This window comes from Leptonychotes weddellii, chromosome 4 (assembly GCF_054177405.1).
Source record: "Leptonychotes weddellii isolate Sample4059 chromosome 4, ASM5417740v2, whole genome shotgun sequence".
Classification (NCBI taxonomy): Eukaryota; Metazoa; Chordata; class Mammalia; order Carnivora; family Phocidae; genus Leptonychotes; species Leptonychotes weddellii.
This window is the reverse complement of record NC_138372.1, coordinates 14,097,426-14,116,627: the sequence shown is the minus strand read 5'-3', so window position 1 is coordinate 14,116,627 and position 19,202 is coordinate 14,097,426. Positions and strand designations below refer to the sequence as shown.

Sequence of the window (19,202 nt, the reverse complement as noted above, 5' to 3'; positions counted from 1 at the left end):
CAAACATTTTCTCTAGAAGAGCAGATAGTAAATATTTTTGACTTTTCAGACATAGTCTATTTCACCAACACTCACCTCTGCCATTGTAGAATGGAAGTGGCTATAAAAAATACGTAAATGAATGGCCATGGCTGTTCCAATAAAACTTTATTTGTGGATACTTAAATTTAAGTTCCGTATAATTTTTAAGTATCAAGAACTTGTATTCTTTTGATTTTTTTTTTTTTTTTTGCAACTATTTAAAATGTAAAAAACATCTTACGGGCAATACAAAAATAAGTACGTGGTCCCTGGGCCGTAGTTTGCTGACACTCTGTCTATAACTGCCTCTGTGCTTAATCAAACTGTCATATACAAGATTAAAATAGGTAGTAAAAGGAGATGGCCCCTTTCTGTATAGAAATAATGTGGGCTATGTAAAGAGATGGGAATTTTTAATTGTACAAAGAATTACTTAAGGACAATTCCAGATTTTGTTGCCTGTTTTACCTATTGGTAAACACTATTTTAAAAAAAATTAATTTCCCCAGTATTTGTGCCCTAATTTACTTATCTCTTGAGGCCAGCACTTCAGATTTAATATATAAATCTTCAACAGAGTAAATTTTATTTTTTTTCAACAGTAGATTTTAGAAAGAATTTTTAATGGAAATTAATTTCTTTGATACTGTCAGGTATCTAATATCTTGCCATATTGTAAGTTTCCTTATAAGTGTAGTTGAAAAATGAGAGAGGTTTTTTTCTTCTACCAATTGAAGCCTTAATTTTGAAACATGTAGGGGTAATGGAATTTAGCATTGATCTAAATTATGAATTACAACAGTGTGTACTTGTCACATCAACCCTAACCTTTTAACTCTGACTTTCTGAGCATCTTTATTGAATTACTTGATATTTTTATACCAATTGCTCTTCCAGAATTATTTTTATAAATTTTCATTTCCACCAATAGTGAATGTGAATAAAGTGGAGTGATTTTGAAATTCCTTAAATATATTCTGAGCGGGGTAGATCTTAGGTAGTAAATGCTACCTAAGTTCTCCAGCTACCCAAAAGCTTCATTTCCGTATATGGATTCAAATGCATACAGCATTGGATATGATGTCTTCAGTTGCAATATTCCAAGTTTGTTTCCGGATTTTTTGATTTATCAATTAGATAAAATAGTCCATGATTAATTGTACTGTGGAACGGTAAGGAACTCCTTTGTTACACGGTGTTTGTGGTTATTTCATTAGGTGAAAAGAGATGAAATTAGAGGTTAATCTAAAATTTGAGATTACCCTACGTTAAAATTAATGTAAACAAGGTGAGAGTATTGAATTATATTGATGTGAATATTATGTTTTTGTTTTTTTGATGCTTTTAGAGGCTTAGAGAATGTTAAACCTGAATGGGACTTTAGGATCTTTAGGAGGATCTTTATTTAATTCCTTTTCATCTTACAGCTGAGGAAACTGAGAGGTCCTTTCCTAGCAGGTTGTGGTTGTGTAACTATGTTCTGGATGCTTGGGTTTGGAATTGGGATTTAAACAGCATGTTATCTCAGCCCTTTCTTATAAATGTTTTATATGCAAAATCTTCTAGGACTTTGTTAATTTAAAAATGTCTATGCAGTTGTCTCTTGAATATGATTGCAGATATTTTATTCTGATCTTGAAAAACTCTGATCAACACAGATGTATAGGTTATCAGTAGCCTTGTACTGTCTTAAACATCTCACCTTATGTATCGCTGTCATTTTGGTGCCCTGGTTTTAGCAGTTTCCCATTTTTGAGGTTATTAATTTCCCAGGTAACTGGAGTAGTTAATATTTTCTTCCTTTTAGGTAAATTATACAATTTACAGGTCTTTATTTCCTGTTTAATAAATGCTCAGTAACTTAGGGCCTTTCCTTTGTTCTAGAGCTATTTTTAGGCTTAGAACTGAACGGAGTCCATATATTCATTTATAGCTATGAAGAGATCCTAATTTTTGAGTTTTGATAACACAACTTTTTTCCCACTGGAACTAAGGACTCAGAGCAATCATGGCAGTACTATTAATTTATTCGATTCAAAGTGAAAACAATAACTTTTCATTTTTTTATATATAGAAATATAATTTTAGTAGTCTTTATTTAGAAATAATTTGGAATATGAGCACTCTCATCATCTAATGAATAGGTGAATTTTCCCTATTTCTGTCTGTTATTCTGTACAGTCCAGATATAATCAAATGTAAATTGCATGTTGTACGTTCTGAAAAGTAATTACTTAAATGACATATGATAAATGGTATGCGTCTGAACTGATTTATTTTATTTTATATTTCTATTCTCAGTGAGACTTACTGATTTGAAAATATTTTGTATTAACACTTTTTTAAGTGGCCCTACTCACCCCAAATTCATTCACACCTTTATTCCCCCTCGTGTCTAAAACACACATACACACTCACACAACAGAAAATCAGAAATGTGCAGGGACTCTGCTCTGATAGCACGATAGAATTCAATATAGGAGATTATAGCTAACGAAAAAATGACCTTAGATCTCTGAGGAGAGACATAGGTTTGTTTTTTGGCTTTTGTGTAACCCTCAAATCCAAAACAAATACCTGCATGGAAAGTGATGTAGAATGAGTGTTCTTGTCCTTTCTTGTGTAATTCTTGTTCCCTCCCAAGTTGAACAATGGCTGCAATTTTTTCAACCTACTGTGCTAGTATTTCATGGCCATTTTTGATTCCAATAAAGTGGCTGAGTTAAAATGAAGAGTTTCCTCTTAGCTCTGAAAAACAGGTATTTTACTCAGATTTCTGACTCTGAAAAGATACCATCCTTGTCCCAGAATCTAAAGACATTTTAAGGGGAAAATCCTTTAGATACTTTACAAGTTGCATTTCACCTGTGTGATTATGTGGACAAATGACAAGGATCACCCTTCAATATTGTTTTCTTGAATCAGTGACTGGTTTTAAAACCCATCATGTTTTGTTTTTCTAGCTTTTGTCAGATGAACTACTTTGCTAGGTAGTTTATAAGTGAAGTTGACCAGATCCCTTTGGTCTTTGACTTGGAGGAGGTTAAATTCCCTGTCAGATGTGATGTCTACCATTAGGTGGAAAGTCTGTTTGTCCTTAGAAGGAATCCTGGAGAATGCATTTATATTAATGATTTTTGTGCTGCCTTCTCTTGCTGTGGTTAATAGTAATCATCTCTTTTCCTTCCCCTTTTCTGCTGTTTCTTTCCTTTTCTTGCCGTCTTCTATACTTTTTGAATTATTAAATTGGCCTATATATTTTTTCCTTGCTTTCCCCTTTTTTTTTTTTTTTTAATTTTGTGATCTCCTGCCCCACTCTGTGTTCCCCACTTGCTTGGGTTCCATGTTGCTAGTTTTTATGTTCGCACGCTCATTATCACCCTTTTTTGTACTTCAAATCCCAGCAGCTGTCCAGCCAGGTCCCTGAGCACAGCCCTGTGGTTTATGGGACTGTGGAGAGCGCTCATCTTGCTGCCAGCACCCCTGTCACTGCAGCTAGCGACCAGAAGCAAGGTGTGTGTGTAACTGTTTTCTTCACTTTTTTTTTTAAATTAATTATATTGCCCTCAGCATTTAAGAGCAAGAGTGAAACATCTAAGGGTTATTTAGATACCTGCTTGTAAACAAAGCTTTGAAATGGAAAATCAAAGCGTTCCACCTCTAGGAAAGTAAAGTAGGGTTGATGAGTAAAATTTTTTCCTATATTTTATTAATGCCTCACTGTTGATATATATTTATAGGTAAAAACTTAGTTGCCTGAAACTGGTTTTGTTTTGTTTTTTGGTGGGGAAGTGGAACAAGGTTGGGGAAATAAATCAAAGTATATATTGCTTTACAATAATAACATAGTTTTATTTATATATTTAACATGTTCCTGTGTATCTTGCTGTTTTTAAAAACATGAAATATTTCTTCTTACAAATTTGGCTTCTGTAGCCTCAGTTCTGTAGTACTGAGTTTATTCTGGCTCCATCATGCACTACTATTTGGTCTTGATGAGTTACGATGCTGTGTATCTTAATCATACTGAGGTCTCTGCGCCTATTTATCTTGAACACGAAGTGTAAAATTTTTGTTGAAATAAATACACACATTGCCTTTTGGATTATAAAAGAAAACTATAAGGGAAAGCTCATGTCAGAAAATGGGATATCACAGTCTTTCTTTCTTATGTAGCTGGATGTAGGTTGACCTTAACCAAAATTGAGAAAAATTGGAAAAACACAGGGGAAAACGTGACTTGGAGCATGCTGCTATAATGTTTCTGACTTCATTGTAAGAAATGAATAGAAAGCGTATGTGATTTCTAATTTTTTGGCTTATTCATTCCTCCAAACCCCTTCATAGGTGGATGTTAGTAAATGTACTTTCTAAAAATTATTCTTTTAAAAAGTACTTGGGAATTGGCACATAACCTAAGCAATATTATTTAATATTATTGGGGTTTTTTAAATAAGTTTTCACACTTAGAAACTTATGTTTGATTTCAGTGTTTTCTAGAGCATACAAAGGTAATAGGATGTTTTTCCCTTTTAGTATTGAGGAACCTAGTAAACTTGATAGAGATACATCCTGTATTTTGTTTTATAAGATTGTTCCAAACCAAAAAATACGTAACAAACTCTAACTTGGCATACTTCTAAAAGTTGCTCTGTCAGATACTTCTTTGAGCAGTGTTCAGACGGGGGAGACGAACCGTGAGACTGTGGACGCTGAGAAACAAACTGAGGGTTCTAGAGGGGAGGGGGGTAGGAGGATGGGTTAGCCTGGTGGTGGGTATTAAAGAGAGCACGTTCTGCATGGAGCACTGGGTGTTATACGCAAACAATGAATCATGGAACACTACATCAAAAACTAATGATGTAATGTATGGTGATTAACATAATTTAAAAAAACTCCAAAAAAAAGACTTATACATGCTTAGAGTTAAGTTTTTTAATACGAAAGCCATTTACCTTGAAGGAGTGCACTTGGTAGGTATTGTAGAAGATGCTTTCTATTTTTTGAGTCAAAAATGAGAATGTTTTCAGAGTAGAGAAGAAGTTTCAGGGTATTATCTTAAAAACTTTATTATTTAGTTTGCACAGTTGTAATCTTTTTGCTAGTTAGAACTATGCTAAACACATTGAATACTTACCATCCAAAGAGGCCTCACAGTGTATCTATCGTCTATGCAAACTTCAGCTGGGCCACTATATAAAGAATTCATAAGATGTCTTAATGATGATAGCTCTGCCCTGCTACAATTTTTAGATTATGAAACACCTTCATTTTGTCATATTTAGGCCTTGATTTCCATAAGGAAGAATGCAGAGCCCTTCGTTTCCTCTCATTTTTTTAAGATTAGTGGAAATTTGAATAATAAACATTCCAGATTCATGTTCGATATAGATATGAGTGCGTTGAAAATGTTTTAGGTTACCTTGATGGAAAGAAAAATCTGAATTTTAAGTATATTTGGTAGTGCTTATAAATAACTCTGGGAGACTACTGCCCTTTCCTTCTTAATACCAATTATTTTCCAGAAAACTCAGTTAACTCTAATTCTATTTCTAATTGTACCCATAGTTTGCCAACATACAGAATAGTTTTCAGAGTAATTTTTAAACCAAATGTATGTAATTCAAATAACATTAGAAAGGACTCAGCAATTTTCAGAAAAAAATTTTTTTACAAAGTTAAGAAATTTAAACATTTTCTTAACTCTAGATTCCTTTTGAAATTAAAGATACGAAAATGTACTGTTTTCAGAGATTGCTAGATTACCTTCAGAAATAATAGACTCTGCATTCTGCAGTCAGATTGGTTTTTCTCTCAATGGAAATGTCATTACTGTGGGTTTGCTTTGGTTAACAGAATCACATGTTAGCCCCAAAGTCTTCTACCAGTTTGCTTCACCTAAATACTTCTTTTTCCATAAATCTTTATTTTTTTCCCCTTGAACTGAAAAAATGTGGGATTTTGAATCATTTTCAAGTTTCAACTGATCAGTTGTTAGACCTATCACTTAATCTATAAAACACTCAGTTTCCCCATCTGTAAAACAGGAACATACTAATTTCTACCCCAGCAGTGGTTGTAAGGATTAAAGGACACTGTGTATGTTTTGTGTTTGGCCCAGTCCTACCACATAAGAAGTACTTAATAAATGTTAGCTACCATTAATAAACTTCTGGTTTTCTCAGAGTTTGTGATATGAAAAGCTGAAATGGTTACACGAACACCAAATTGCCAGACAAATATGACATTTCCAATTAGTTGGTACTTTATAAAGATACAAAGACACAGGGAAGACCTTCAGCTTCGTTTGTAGAGAGAAAGCCATTGAATGTTGAATGAATTAAAATCATCATTTGGCATTGATGATGTCTAGACACAGCTTGATTGTTGTTTGCCATTGTTTGAGTAGGTACGTTCAGCCCAGTGTGTGGAGGATATGGTATGGACAATGAAATAACAAATAAAAGTTACTTGTTCCTTAGTCTTAGCCTTAGTGCCTTCTGAAAGCACTTAGTATAGAGTAGATATTCAGTGAATGATATTCTGTTGTAATTCAATGATTTATAGCAATGTTGTTCAGTTGGGGCTCCCCTGGAATTTAGGACAGGACTATTCTCTGTCAAGTGAGATTGTCCCTCAAGTTGCAGGATGATTACCTTTCCTGGTCTCTGCCCATTAAATGATGGTATCACCTTCTCAGTTACATGAGACTCCTGGCAACCAAAAGGTACCCATCTAGGCAGTTGGTTCACTGCCATCTGAGAATAATTTTCCTTATAAATCTGGCAGTCATTGTGTAAACTATGGATAAGTAGAAAAAGAAAATACCTCTTGTCTCATTATCTAGAGCTATTATTAGTAAGCTTAATTCCAGACTTTCCCATATGCATATGTTAGTAGCATATATTTTTTTAAGTTACCAAATTAGGTTTAGGTTCTACATACAGTTTTGTGCCCTGCTTTTTAAAAAACATATCTTTTATTATAAAAAAACTTTCCATATCATTACTCTTTTAAAAGCCTATTTTAAATGTTTGCATAATATACCATTATATGGCCCACACTGTTATTTCTTTAATCCTTCATGTTAGACATTTAGTCTGTTTCTCTTATTTTGTTGGTATTATGCAGTTAATATAAATAGCCTTAAATCTTCCAGACCTCTATCTTTGCTCCCTCTTGCATGATTATTATGAATTCCCACAATTCCCTAAAGATGGACAAATAGTAGAAATATTTGTAATGCAGTATATTAGATTTCAAACTATCATGGCTTTGCAAAAAATATACTCTAAATAGTAAAAGTTCTTAGATAAAATCAGTGTTCTTTATTTAGATTTACTGTAGTATACTTTTCAGCTTTCTGTATTAAAACTTGAATGAATTAAAGGAGTTTTATTTCAGAATGAGGACCTCTCAAAATAAGGTTTTTTTGTTTGTAATTTTCTTCATGTTAGATTTTTCTCAAGAGTATATAGAAATTTCAGTCCTAGGTCTGCTTTTGTTTGTTTTTGGTATCAGAAATTTTATTTTTCAAAATTAATAATAGAATTGACATACTTAACTAGATTAGTAATGTGAGAATTACTTTTTACTATTTACTGCTTCCAGGTTTCATTCAGTGTTTATAAAGGGTGTTACTCTGATGTGCTTTCACAGTGCTTTCATGTAATCTGGGTGACCTTTGTAGCAGTTACTCCAGTGAGTTGGAAATTATTTTCATGAGCAATATTTTAATAAATGTGTATTTATTATATATTTCTTACATATATATAATATATATAATAGATTTCTTTGAAATATTTTTGTCTTTTGCCCTGACAACATAGTCTGAGGGATTTGACAATGAGAGCCTAATGATCCTATTTCTCCTGTACAGTAAATAGGTACTGTACTGGTCTCTACACCCATAAATTAAAATGAATTTTAAGGCCAGCAAAAGTAGTTAACGAATGATGAATGATAAATGATATTAAAGGATGAGTTATCCTTTAACAACTTAATGGTAATATTTACCATCTGTTTCTCTGATTAACAGAGCATATTTTCTATGATAAACTTAAGTACAATAATTTATTGTAAAGACTCATTTTCACTGATGCATAAAGATTTCTGGCAGAGAAAGTAAAGTCCCTTTCAGTTTAAACTGTCTTTTAGTAGTGCTTAAAATTGTTATTTGATGAACATACTCATGAGTATCTTTTTCCAGTGGAGCCTGTTTATCATGCTACAGAAGCATCAGGCTGGAAACCAGTCAATCTCCTTTGGCTTCATCCACCCTGGAATGAATCACATATCAGTTTACCTAGAATTTTAGAATATGGAAATTTTCATGAATTACACTTTCTTACATGTTTCTGGTATACCTTTATTGTGATCATCAGTTTCTCTCTTGCTCTCATTCTTTTTCATCTGTACACAGATACACATTTTATATATTTGCAGGTATTTCAGATGTATATATTATGTTCTTTTTTTAATTGGACTTGATTAACTTTGGTTTCTCCTTGAAGAATTTTTTTTTACAAGATAAATTTACATTTTTATATTTTCACATTTCTGGTTATATACATGCTGCCTCTTTTGAAAAATGAAAGCTTAATTTGTAAATGAATTTTTATATTCAGGGACTTGATTTTGATAATAAATTGCACTGATAATAAATGACACCATGATAGCTTCTCTTAAAACATAGTTTTTTATACAAGTAATACACATTTTTTACAGAAATTCTCCTAAATGCAGAAATATATAAAATAAAAATACCAGTCTATAATAATTTAATCTGTACTTATTTGTTCTTGAGCTGTTCTGCCACTATAGTGTATCTTTGGTAGAAAAATCTTCTATAGGGAGCAAGATACAGTAGAAATGAAGGTCTTTACTTTAAAAAAACAAAAGCCCCATTCCCATTTCTGGATGGTTTAGCTTCAGTTTTGATGAACTTTTCTGTTGTATTCTTGATATAATTATATGGTTAATATTTGATTCCTTCTTTTACTCCAAAATAAACTTTATGTTTATTGGTGACCAAGTAACGCTAGGTATAACTAGAAAATATGACAGGGTTTTTTGGAGTGGCAGAGTTAGTCTAATAATTTGGTCTGTTTTCTGTTGCCCATTATTTCGGGTAAGAGATTAAAAGAACTAGCCCAAAATAATACAATATAATCTTTGATCCAAGAATTATTCTTAAACTCTTTTGTTTTTTCTTCCCCAGAAGAGAAGCCAAAACCCGATCCAGTGTTAAAGTCTCCTTCCCCAGTCCTTAGGCTAGTCTTTAGTGGAGAGAAGAAAGAACAAGCAGGCCAAACATCAGAGACGACTGCAGTAGAATCCATGCCAGAGCTTCCTCTGCCTCCATCACCTACCACTGTTTCTCCGCTTGCTCGAAGTACAATTGCTTCCCCCACTTCTGCTGCTCTAAGTAGCCAGCCAATATTCGCCACTGCTGTAGATGACAGGTGTGAACTCTCTTCCTCAAAAGAAGACACAGTTCCTGTACCCAGCCCTGTATCTTGCACAGAGACATCAGATCCATCACCAACAGATGTAATTGATGATGATATATGCAAGAAATCTTGTAGTGTAGCACCTAATGATATTCCACTGATTTCTAGTACTAATCTAATTAATGAAATGAATGGAGTTAGTGAAACATTACCAGCCACAGAGAGCATTGTGGAAATAGTAAAACAGGAGGTGTTGCCATTGACTCTTGAATTGGAGATTCTGGAAAATGCCCCAGAAGAAATGAAAGTGGAGTGTGTCCCAGTTCCCATTACCCCTTCCACAGTTCCTTCCTTTTCTCCATCTCCTCCAACTCCTCTAGCTCCTCCTCCTCCCACACCAGCCATTGTTCCTGCTGCTGCCACTAATGTTAGTACTGCTGGTGTTCCCACCGCAGTCCAGAGGGTCTTAGAAGAGGACGAGAGCATAAGAACTTGCCTTAGTGAAGATGCAAAAGAGATTCAGAACAAAATAGAGGTAGAAGCAGACGGGCAAACAGAAGAGATTGTGGATGCCCAGAACCTAAGTTCAAGAAAGAGCCCTGGCCCAGGTAAGCTATTGTGCCATTAATTATTTTATGCTTGCTGAACATGAAAAAGAAGCAGTGTTTGAGTTATTTTTTAATTGGCTACTTTCCTTGACTTCCAGAAACATCAAATGAATGCTGACATTCGTAGTCTGATTTCTTCAATGGTGTGTTTATGTTTTAGTGCAGCCTGCAAAAGAGTTACTCCATTGTCTAAAAATGCAAATGAAATTTCAAATATACAAAATGCCTCCAAGGTATATGTCACTGTACATGTGTTTTTTGTTTTTCTTTTCTTTTTTTTTTTTTTTTGCCTGTTCATATGAGTCAGTTCCTCAGTGGTTAATTTAGTAGCTTTGGGGCTGGAAACCAATTAAAACAAGCATACTCTATAGTCCTTAATCCTGTCTTCTCAAAATTTTAGAACCCAGTCAATCCTAAACATAAAGGAATTCATCTCTTCTTTAGTCTGGGATTTAGAAGAATAACAATCACAATGTTGAAGTTTAAACTAGTTCTGAAAAATGAAAGTGCCCTCTCTGATTCACAGAGAAATTTAATGCTCTTCGTTTTTTCCTTTAGAGGTTTCATTTTTTCTTGGAATACTAATTTTATCATTATTATTGTCAAAGTATTATATTCTTCCCAGTTCAAAATTATTTAATGTAGCATCACCTAGGATCTTAGGAATATTGGATTTTTATAATTTTTTCTGAGGATTTTATTTGAGAGAGAGAGCGCACGAGAGAGTGTGCATGAGCTGGGGGGAGGGGCAGAGGGAGAGGGAGAAGCAGACTCCCCCCAACATGGGGCTCGATCCCAGGACCCTGAGATCATGACCTGAGCCGAAGGCAGTTGCTTAATCAACTGAGCCACCCAGGTGCTGTCCCTTTTTTTTAGAGAGGAAAAGGGGGGGAGGGAGTGCGAGTGAGCTGGGGTGTGTGGGGAAGTGACAGAGGGAGAGGTAGAGAGAGAATCTTAAGCAGGCTTCACGCCCAGCATAGAGCCCGACTCATGGACTTGATCTCCTGACCCTGAGATCATGACCTGAGCAGAAATAAGAGAGTCGGACGCTTAACCGACTGAGCCACCCAGGTGCCCCTGAATTTTTATAATTTTAATCAAAAATTATCTGAGGCTTATCAACTAGAGTCATTAGCCCATAAGAATATGGCCCATAAGAATAAGTCAGCATAGCCCATCTGGTGCAGTAGTGCCCCATGCAGCATAATTTGCTCTCTGTATACCTCTCAGGTTAAATTATACAATTAGAAAATTGCATGCTTCCCCAGCAGTTGTTCTAGAAATGCACTGGGTGGGGACGTTTTAGTCATCAGCATCCTTGGTGTTTATTGTCTTTTTTCAGCTGTCTAATCCATAGGGAAGCTTAACAAATCAAGAACCTGATCCCTAGTTTTAAGATCTAGCTTTCCTACATAGCTCAGTTCTTGAGGCAGTTTCCTCCTAAATTTCTTAGGGGGGTTGTCTGGTTTCTTGGAACAGTAGAACATCTAGTTCAACATAGTGCAACAGTGCAAGGTGGTGGGGACAGGGAGTAATTTATCATAAAGTTTGTAAATCACCTGCTTCCTCAAGAGACTGGCCTCCATCACATCGGAATTCATGGTATCATTACTATTTTAGGAACCTTCTTTCTTGGTGGGGTGATGACCTGGGGCTTTTTGAAAAAACAGTTTGGACGTAGCTACAGGTGAAAGCCCCCCAAGGAACACTCCTTTGTTGGAGAACAGGAGTTTGTTTGACCCTTCATTATCTCCCTTCACATACTCACCGGTGAGTCGTCATCCAACAGCTAGTGATGTGGTAGTTCCAAAATTAGGAGAAGCTATTGAAGACAAATGTTTAAAAAAACAAAAGACAGAAAGAAAAACAAAATAATCATAGGTAATACAAGTCATAGATACAAACCATACCTGAATCCTGAAATAAGTAAAGAATGAGCCCACACCAAACTCATACTTCCACTCATTCCTGACATTGATTTTTTAAGCAGTATGTCAGTTAGGTGGCCTGATATTTGCAAGTCAGTGCCCAGGGATAGCTGGACAAACAAATTTTAGGGCAAGTAATTTTCATACCATGGTTCCTTTTTTTTGAAATGCCAGTACTCTGGGAATTAGTAATATAAGTCCCTAGCAGCTTAGTGAAGGAATGTAGATACTTCAGCAGCAACCAGAGGATAGCTAGAAAAGAACGAACTCTCTTTTGCATGATTTAGGGGTGAGGGTAGAGGTCCTAATGTCAGGAAGTAAAGCGTCCTGGCACTTTTCTAGTTTTATGATTTTTTTTAACCTATAAAGGTATTATATATAATAAGAGAACTAGAAGTTCTGTGATAGCCCTTGATTTCTTACACTCACTCTTCAGAATTCAAAGTAAATGAACCTGAAGAACCCATGTAAATAGCATTTTTTAAATTATAAAGCTACCAAAAACATTCCTGGCCCTCTCATTTCTATACAAATGTTTTTCAGTGTTGTTGCCACAAAAGTTAACATTAAAAACTTAAATTATCATCACTCTTGAAGATATATCCATTTGAAGTTGTCCTGTTCTCAGTGACTACAATCTTATTTGCACTTACTCATTTAGTACCTTGTTTACTTTGAGAGATTATTAAATCATAACAATTTGGTTTGGATATCAGTCTTTTGTTGTTGACTTTTTAAAAAAAAATATTTGAGAAAAAGCAAGAGCAGGGAGAGAAGCAGAGCGGGAGGGAGAGGGACAAGCAGAATCTGCACTGTGTGCAGAGCCCCATCAGGCTCCATCCCAGGACCCCGAGACCATGACCCTAGCCAAAACCAAGAGTCTGACGTTCAACCAGACCGAGCCACCCAGGCACCCCTGTCGTTGACTTTTGAGACTAGGTCTCGCTGCGTCTGCCTGAGGGTAAAGCACTTTAAAGCTCGCTTCAGAACACATTTGCTTTTGACAGGTGTGATGCATAAGAATACTTAGGAGTTGGTATAGAGATACTTGTTTAAAGCTGTAACATCAGACATTAGGCATATAGTCCCTTTTCTTCTGCTGGAAAACATTTTCTTGCAACTATTCTAGATCATATTTCTGACTGGAACAAAATGCAGCAATTCTGGATGCTTAGGTGTTGAAGAGCAAGCCCTGTGAAATGAGAATTGTGTTTATGTTCAGTGTACTCTGAAAAGCCTCAGAGATTGGCCAGACTTTTACTTAGTTCATACGATCGGTTCAGGAATTAAATGTGCAGAAATCTGTATTGGATATTTCTTGAAGTCTTAGGGTTTTTATTATGGTTTTTGTGTACTTGTTGGGTAATAAAAGAGAGTTTCAGAACTTGTGGAAAAACATTCCCCACTCATCATCCAGCAGTTCATTTTTATATAATTCCCTGAATGTGTATACTATGTAACGTGCATGCCGTGTGACATGAACTTTTCACTTTTGAAAATAATGAGTTTAGTTTTTTTATTATCTCTGTTTGATTATAAAAGTATTATTTGAAATTCCTTTGGCAGAGGGACATTTCTAATCTTTCAGCTTATTGTGTCTTCTGGCTCTTGCTCATAGTGCATTGTTTCTTCATAACATCTTATAAATTTGTTTCATGAATTCCTCTTCAGCAAAACTTTGCTGGATGTACACTGTGGGCAGGTCATCCCAAAGCAGGTTTGTGTTTGCTTTATTTACCACGTCTTGAGGAAAACATTAGCTAGAGCTTAATCTGAGTTTAATGTCCTAAATCTTTCATATTCCAAACAACTGTGAGGGCATTCCCTGTGGATACTATTTTTCAGGATGACAACAGTCCCTTCCCACCTAGGTGAAACCAAGTGTCCCTCCTTGTCTTTACTCTGTGTTGGTTCACTGGTTTATTTTGTTCTCTTTTATTCTGGCTACCTTTTCCCTGAGGCTGTCACTCTGTTTGGAGTCTCAGGGCTTTTTGTGAGAACCTCAATTCCAAGTCCTCACTTCGCTGGGACCCAAGATCTTTGTCTCCCATGTTGATATTAAAATGTAAGCTCCTTGCTTTTAGAGACTGGCATAGCATCCCACATCCCCGGTAGTGTAGTGACGACGGTGGTGGCGGCAACTCACCTTGTTCATGTGGCTTCCAGGAGTTTCCCTTATATTCTTGGAAGCTCAGCTAAGGTTGAGGATGGTTCCCAGATTCTGTAGGTTGCAAGATGAAAGATCTACTTCTCAAATGGAGGTACGTTTGTATGTTTTGGGAGTGTTAATAAAATACTGATCCATACGGCCAGTAACATTGCTGTTCTCTCTTTTGGTTTTGATTCACTTGAGTATAAAAGGAGCAGAGTTTAGCTCAGGAAAGTATGTTTTAATAATAATCCTTGATTTATTTTCACCTGTGAGAATATTCACAGTACCTTAAAAGAAAGAAAACATAAGCATAAAAGCAGAGAAATAAAAGCCTTTCAGTTTGGGTAGACTGACCTGAGTCTCATGTGTAAAACCATGATCTGAAGGTCAGCAGCAGGAATTAGATATCTGAAGTTTATTCTTGCCCTTGCTTAACTTACACCTTCTAAGAAATATTTGAAACATCCCTGGAATATTTAGTTTCTGTGGCTAAAAACAGATCACCTGTGATTTGATGTCCCACAAGCCTAATCCCTCCCTTAATCTACACCCTTACAATTTAATTTCTCATGTTCCTCTAGAGAAAATGTTCTTTTTTTTTAATTAAAGATTTTATTTATTCATTTGAGAGAGAGAAGAAAGAGAGAGAGCACGAGCAGTAGGGGGAGGGGCAGAAGGAGAGAGAGAAGCAGACTCCCCGCCGAGCAGGGAGCCCCATGCTGCGCTCCATCCCAGGACCCTGGGATCATGACCTGAGCTGAAGGCAGAACCTTAACCAACTGAGCCACCCAGACGCCCCTAGAGAAAATATGTTTTGAAACCTTATGTGCGGGACTTCTTACATGTTCCTGGTTCCATGTTAACTATGAAAATCAATAGAGCAGTTTTTAAAAGAAGGGCTTTTGGCTTTTGGCTCCCTTTTTCAGAGGCTTGAGTTTGAGTGATCCTTAGGAATAAATAAATTAAAATGATTGACTTTCTTCACCTTATTTATAAAAATCCTTGAAACAAAGCTGCCTAGAAAGTACATTTCTGCTGTGATTCCTACTTTCTTGTTTCTCTTCACGGTGAAATCTAAAGCATTCTCTGGAAAATACTGGGGTGGGTCAAGTTCTTTTATTTATTCATTCATTCATTCATTCATTTGGGAGAGAGCAAGCAAGAGTGTGAGCCAGTGGTGGGGGTCAGAGGGAGATGTGGACTCCCCACTGAGCAGGGTGCCCAACGCAGGGCTCCATCCTGGGACTCGAGGATCATGATCTGAGCTGAAGGCAGACATTTAACTGACTGAGCCACCCAGGTGCCCCTCAAGTTCTTTTTATTCTGCAGAATGAGCCCAGACACCTAATGGTGTAACGTACTAACAGATTGAAGTGCCACGCCTTCTGGCAAGCCCCTTGTACAATCCCTCATCTTCATATGATATACATTTTCCTACTATTTATAGTAGTTCAGTGCTCGCTTCGGCAGCACATATACTAAAATATAGTAGTTCATTTCTTTGCAACATGAGTCTCAAAAGTTTCATTCGTTGGATATTAATGAACTTAGTCATACGTATCTCCATGAATAGACATGGATTCTTTGTTCAGAATTCAGCCTACTTTTCCCCAGACTTACTAATTTACTTTCAGAAGAAACCATTGTGCTTACCTCCTTCCAGACAGAGTAATCCAGACAGCTTTGGGGATTGCTATTCTCTGTCAGGCAAAAGAAAGCGCTCTCTCCAGGAAAACCTAGTCTTGCTAAAAGTGTTTTCTTCTTCCAGTGCTGATCTCCACCTTGCACACAGCAGTCTTGAGAATGGTTTCTAATACTTTTGACAAGAAAATTTTCCTTACAAGTGCAAAAAAGGGTCCCAAATACATTTTCTTCAATATATATCTTTTCTCTGTTTACTGTTGTTGTATTAGTAGTACTTGCTAATTTTGTTGCAATCATAATAAAGTGTTACTTTTTAAATTTTTACAGAGCCTTTTCTCAGGCATTAATCTTATGATTTAAGCAGTTATTCCTGGTATAGAATTGTTCTATTTGGCTGATACAAAAAATAAGCCATGCAGTGGCAAATTGGGTTTCTCAGAGTCATAGGAAGAATTACAACTCGAGCCTTCCTTTACCTCACATTTCTGTTATTTTTTTTCTTTTTTTTTTTTTTTTAAAGATTTTATTTATTTATTTGTCAGAGAGAGAGCACAAGCAGGAGGAATGGCAGGCAGAGGGAGAAGCAGGCTCCCTGCTGAGCGGGGATCCCGATACGGGACTCGATCCCAGGAACCTGGGATCATGACCTGAGCCGAAGGCAGCTGCTTAACCAGCTGAGCCACCCAGCCATCCCTCTGTTATTTTTTCTAACATGCTTTCCATATTGCTATAAAGTTCTTTGAATATTTTTGGGATTTAGGGGCTGGTGACCCATGTTCAGAAGGAGATGTGGAAGCCCACCTGTTCCAACTATACAAATAGTTAATGAGGGCCTACTATGAGTCAGTCGTTCTGGGCACTCAAGGTTTCTAAGAATTGAGGAATCCAAAAGATCTCTGCCCTTGTAGTATGTTAGAAAGGTTTTTTTGTTTTGTTTTATTTTTTTAAGATTTTATTTTTATTTTATTTATTTATTTATTTTTTAAAAGATTTTATTTATTTATTTGAGACAGAGAGAATGAGATAGAGAGAGCATGAGAGGGAGGAGGGTCAGAGGGAGAAGCAGACTCCCTGCCGAGCAGGGAGCCCGATGCGGGACTCGATCCCGGGACTCCAGGATCATGACCTGAGCCGAAGGCAGTCGCTTAACTGACTGAGCCACCCAGGCGCCCGTAAGATTTTATTTTTAAGTAATCTCTGCACCCAACGTGGGGCCAGAACCCACAATCCCGAGATCAAGAGTCGCATGTTACACCAACTGAGCCGGCCTGGTGCCCCGTATGTTAGAATGGTTTAAGTGATATAAAAATAACCACGTAGGGAAAGGAATGTTGGAAAGGCAGCAGGTTTTAGTGTTTAAATAACATAATCAGAGTTGTAGTCTTCAAGGAGTATGAGATTTAAGCAGAGGTGGAAGAGAATGATTATCTGAGCTATCCTCTTATGAAAATCTATGGTTTTCCTACCACCTTTTCCTTTTGAGAAACATAAGTTAGCTGTACCCCATCTTCTCTATTCCTAAATTCCAGTAGGCAGAGTACTACTGGATAATACCTGCCACTGTGAATGTAGATTTATCTACCAATTCATGCTCTCTGCCCAGTCATTCCTATATGACTTGCCTTTTATAAAATCCTATACTCAGACCAACCCTCCTCACCCTCAGCAGATGACCTTGTGTCTTTGTGTAGACTATTGAGTGCATTAAGTATGCCTTTTTTAACCTTCTGCTGGAGCTACCAACCTGACCCCATCCAAACTTTCTTTTTTTTAAAAGAATTTATTTATTTGACAGACAGTGAGAGAGGGAATACAAGCAGGGAGAGTGGGAGAGGGAGAAGCAGGCTCTCTGCAGAGCAGGGAGCCCGATGTGGGGCTCAATCCCAGGACCCTGGGATCACGACCCAAGCTGAAGGCAGACACTTACCGACTTAGACACCCAGGCGCCCTTCCATCCCAACTTTCATCGGAGTCTCTTAGTTGTCCCTTATAGTCTCCTATATATTCACTGCTTTCCCATAGACTTCTTTGTCATTGTAAATCTGCTGAAGTTTATCTCATAGTGAAAACACACCCTCAGTCCTACACATCCATTTAGCTGTCATTGAAATTCTCTTCCTTGTCCCATCCAGGCTTCCCAAGAATAGTCAATCATTTCTGCTACTTCTCTGTTCACTCTCAACTAACATCATCTGCTTTTTGCTCCCAGCATGCTATCTTATGGTCTTTTCACCAAATGTAACACTGCTTATTGCTCTCTTCTTTTTTTTTTTTTTTCTTTAGTAAGATTTATTGCATAGAATTTCTTTGCAGTTAAATTCACTCCCTTTAGCATTCATTTTTGTGAATTTTTTTTTTAAAGATTTTACTTATTTGACAAAGAGATAGCGAGAGAGAGAACGCAAGCAGGGGTGGTGGGAAAGGGAGAAGCAGGCCTCCCGCTGAGCAGGGAGCCCGATGCAGGGCTCGATCCCAGGACCCTGAGATCATGACTTGAGCCAAAGGCAGTCACTTAACCAACTGAGCCACCAAGGCGCCCCTCATTTCTGTGAATTTTGACAGACACATAAAGTCATGTAATCACTACCAAAGTCAAAATATAGAACAGTTCCATCACCAAAGACAATTCCCTTGTATTTGGGTCATGTTCTAATTCTGTTATCATTCAACACATTCTTCACGGTTGATTTCATCTACCCTGCTGGTAGATGACTTCCAAATTTTTATCTCCATACTCACCTTCTCTTCTGAGTTTCTGTCTTCCATTTCCTGTTGCCTGTCAAATATCTCCATTTGGAAATCCCAGAGCCATCTCGGATTTAACATGTCCACTATAGCACTAATCACCTAGTTCCCTAAACCTGTTTTTTTTTTTTTAATGTTATGTTAATCACCATACATTACATCATTAGTTTTTGATGTAGTATTCCATGATTCATTGTTTGTGTATAACACCCAGTGCTCCATGCAGAATGTGCCCTCTTTAATACCCATCACCAGACTAACCCATTCCCCCCAACGCCCTCCGCTCTAGAACCCTCAGTTTGTTTTTCAGAGTCCATTGTCTCTCATGGTGCATCTCCCCCTCCGATTTCCCCCCCCTTCATTCTTCCCCTCCTGCTATCTTCTTCTTCTTTTTTTTTTTAAACATATAATGTATTATTTGTTTCAGAGGTACAGATCTGTGATTCAGCAGTCTTGCACAATTCACAGCGCTCACCATAGCACATCCCCAGTGTCTATCACCCAGTCACCCCATCCCTCCCACCCCCCACCACTCCAGCAACCCTCAGTTTGTTTCCTGAGATTAAGAATTCCTCATATCAGTGAGGTCATATGATACATGTCTTTCTCTGATTGACTTATTTCGCTCAGCATAACACCCTCCAGTTCCATC

At 36.9% G+C, this 19,202-nt stretch overlaps 1 protein-coding gene and 1 long non-coding RNA gene across 2 annotated transcripts in view; both read left to right on the top strand.

Moving 5' to 3' along the window:
* The window catches only part of EIF4G3 (eukaryotic translation initiation factor 4 gamma 3), a 228,172-nt gene that overhangs the window by 114,572 nt on the left and 94,398 nt on the right, over nucleotides 1-19,202 (top strand). Inside the window, exons 10-11 of the mRNA XM_081816832.1 lie at nucleotides 3,426-3,534; nucleotides 9,242-10,081. Of these exons, the coding sequence (XP_081672958.1) occupies nucleotides 3,426-3,534; nucleotides 9,242-10,081 (949 nt within the window). The remainder of the gene's footprint in view (nucleotides 1-3,425; nucleotides 3,535-9,241; nucleotides 10,082-19,202) is intronic.
* Nucleotides 19,089-19,202, top strand: part of LOC145721194 (uncharacterized) — a 6,705-nt gene continuing 6,591 nt past the window's right edge. Inside the window, exon 1 of the long non-coding RNA XR_014144699.1 lies at nucleotides 19,089-19,136. This is a non-coding gene — a long non-coding RNA (uncharacterized LOC145721194). The remainder of the gene's footprint in view (nucleotides 19,137-19,202) is intronic.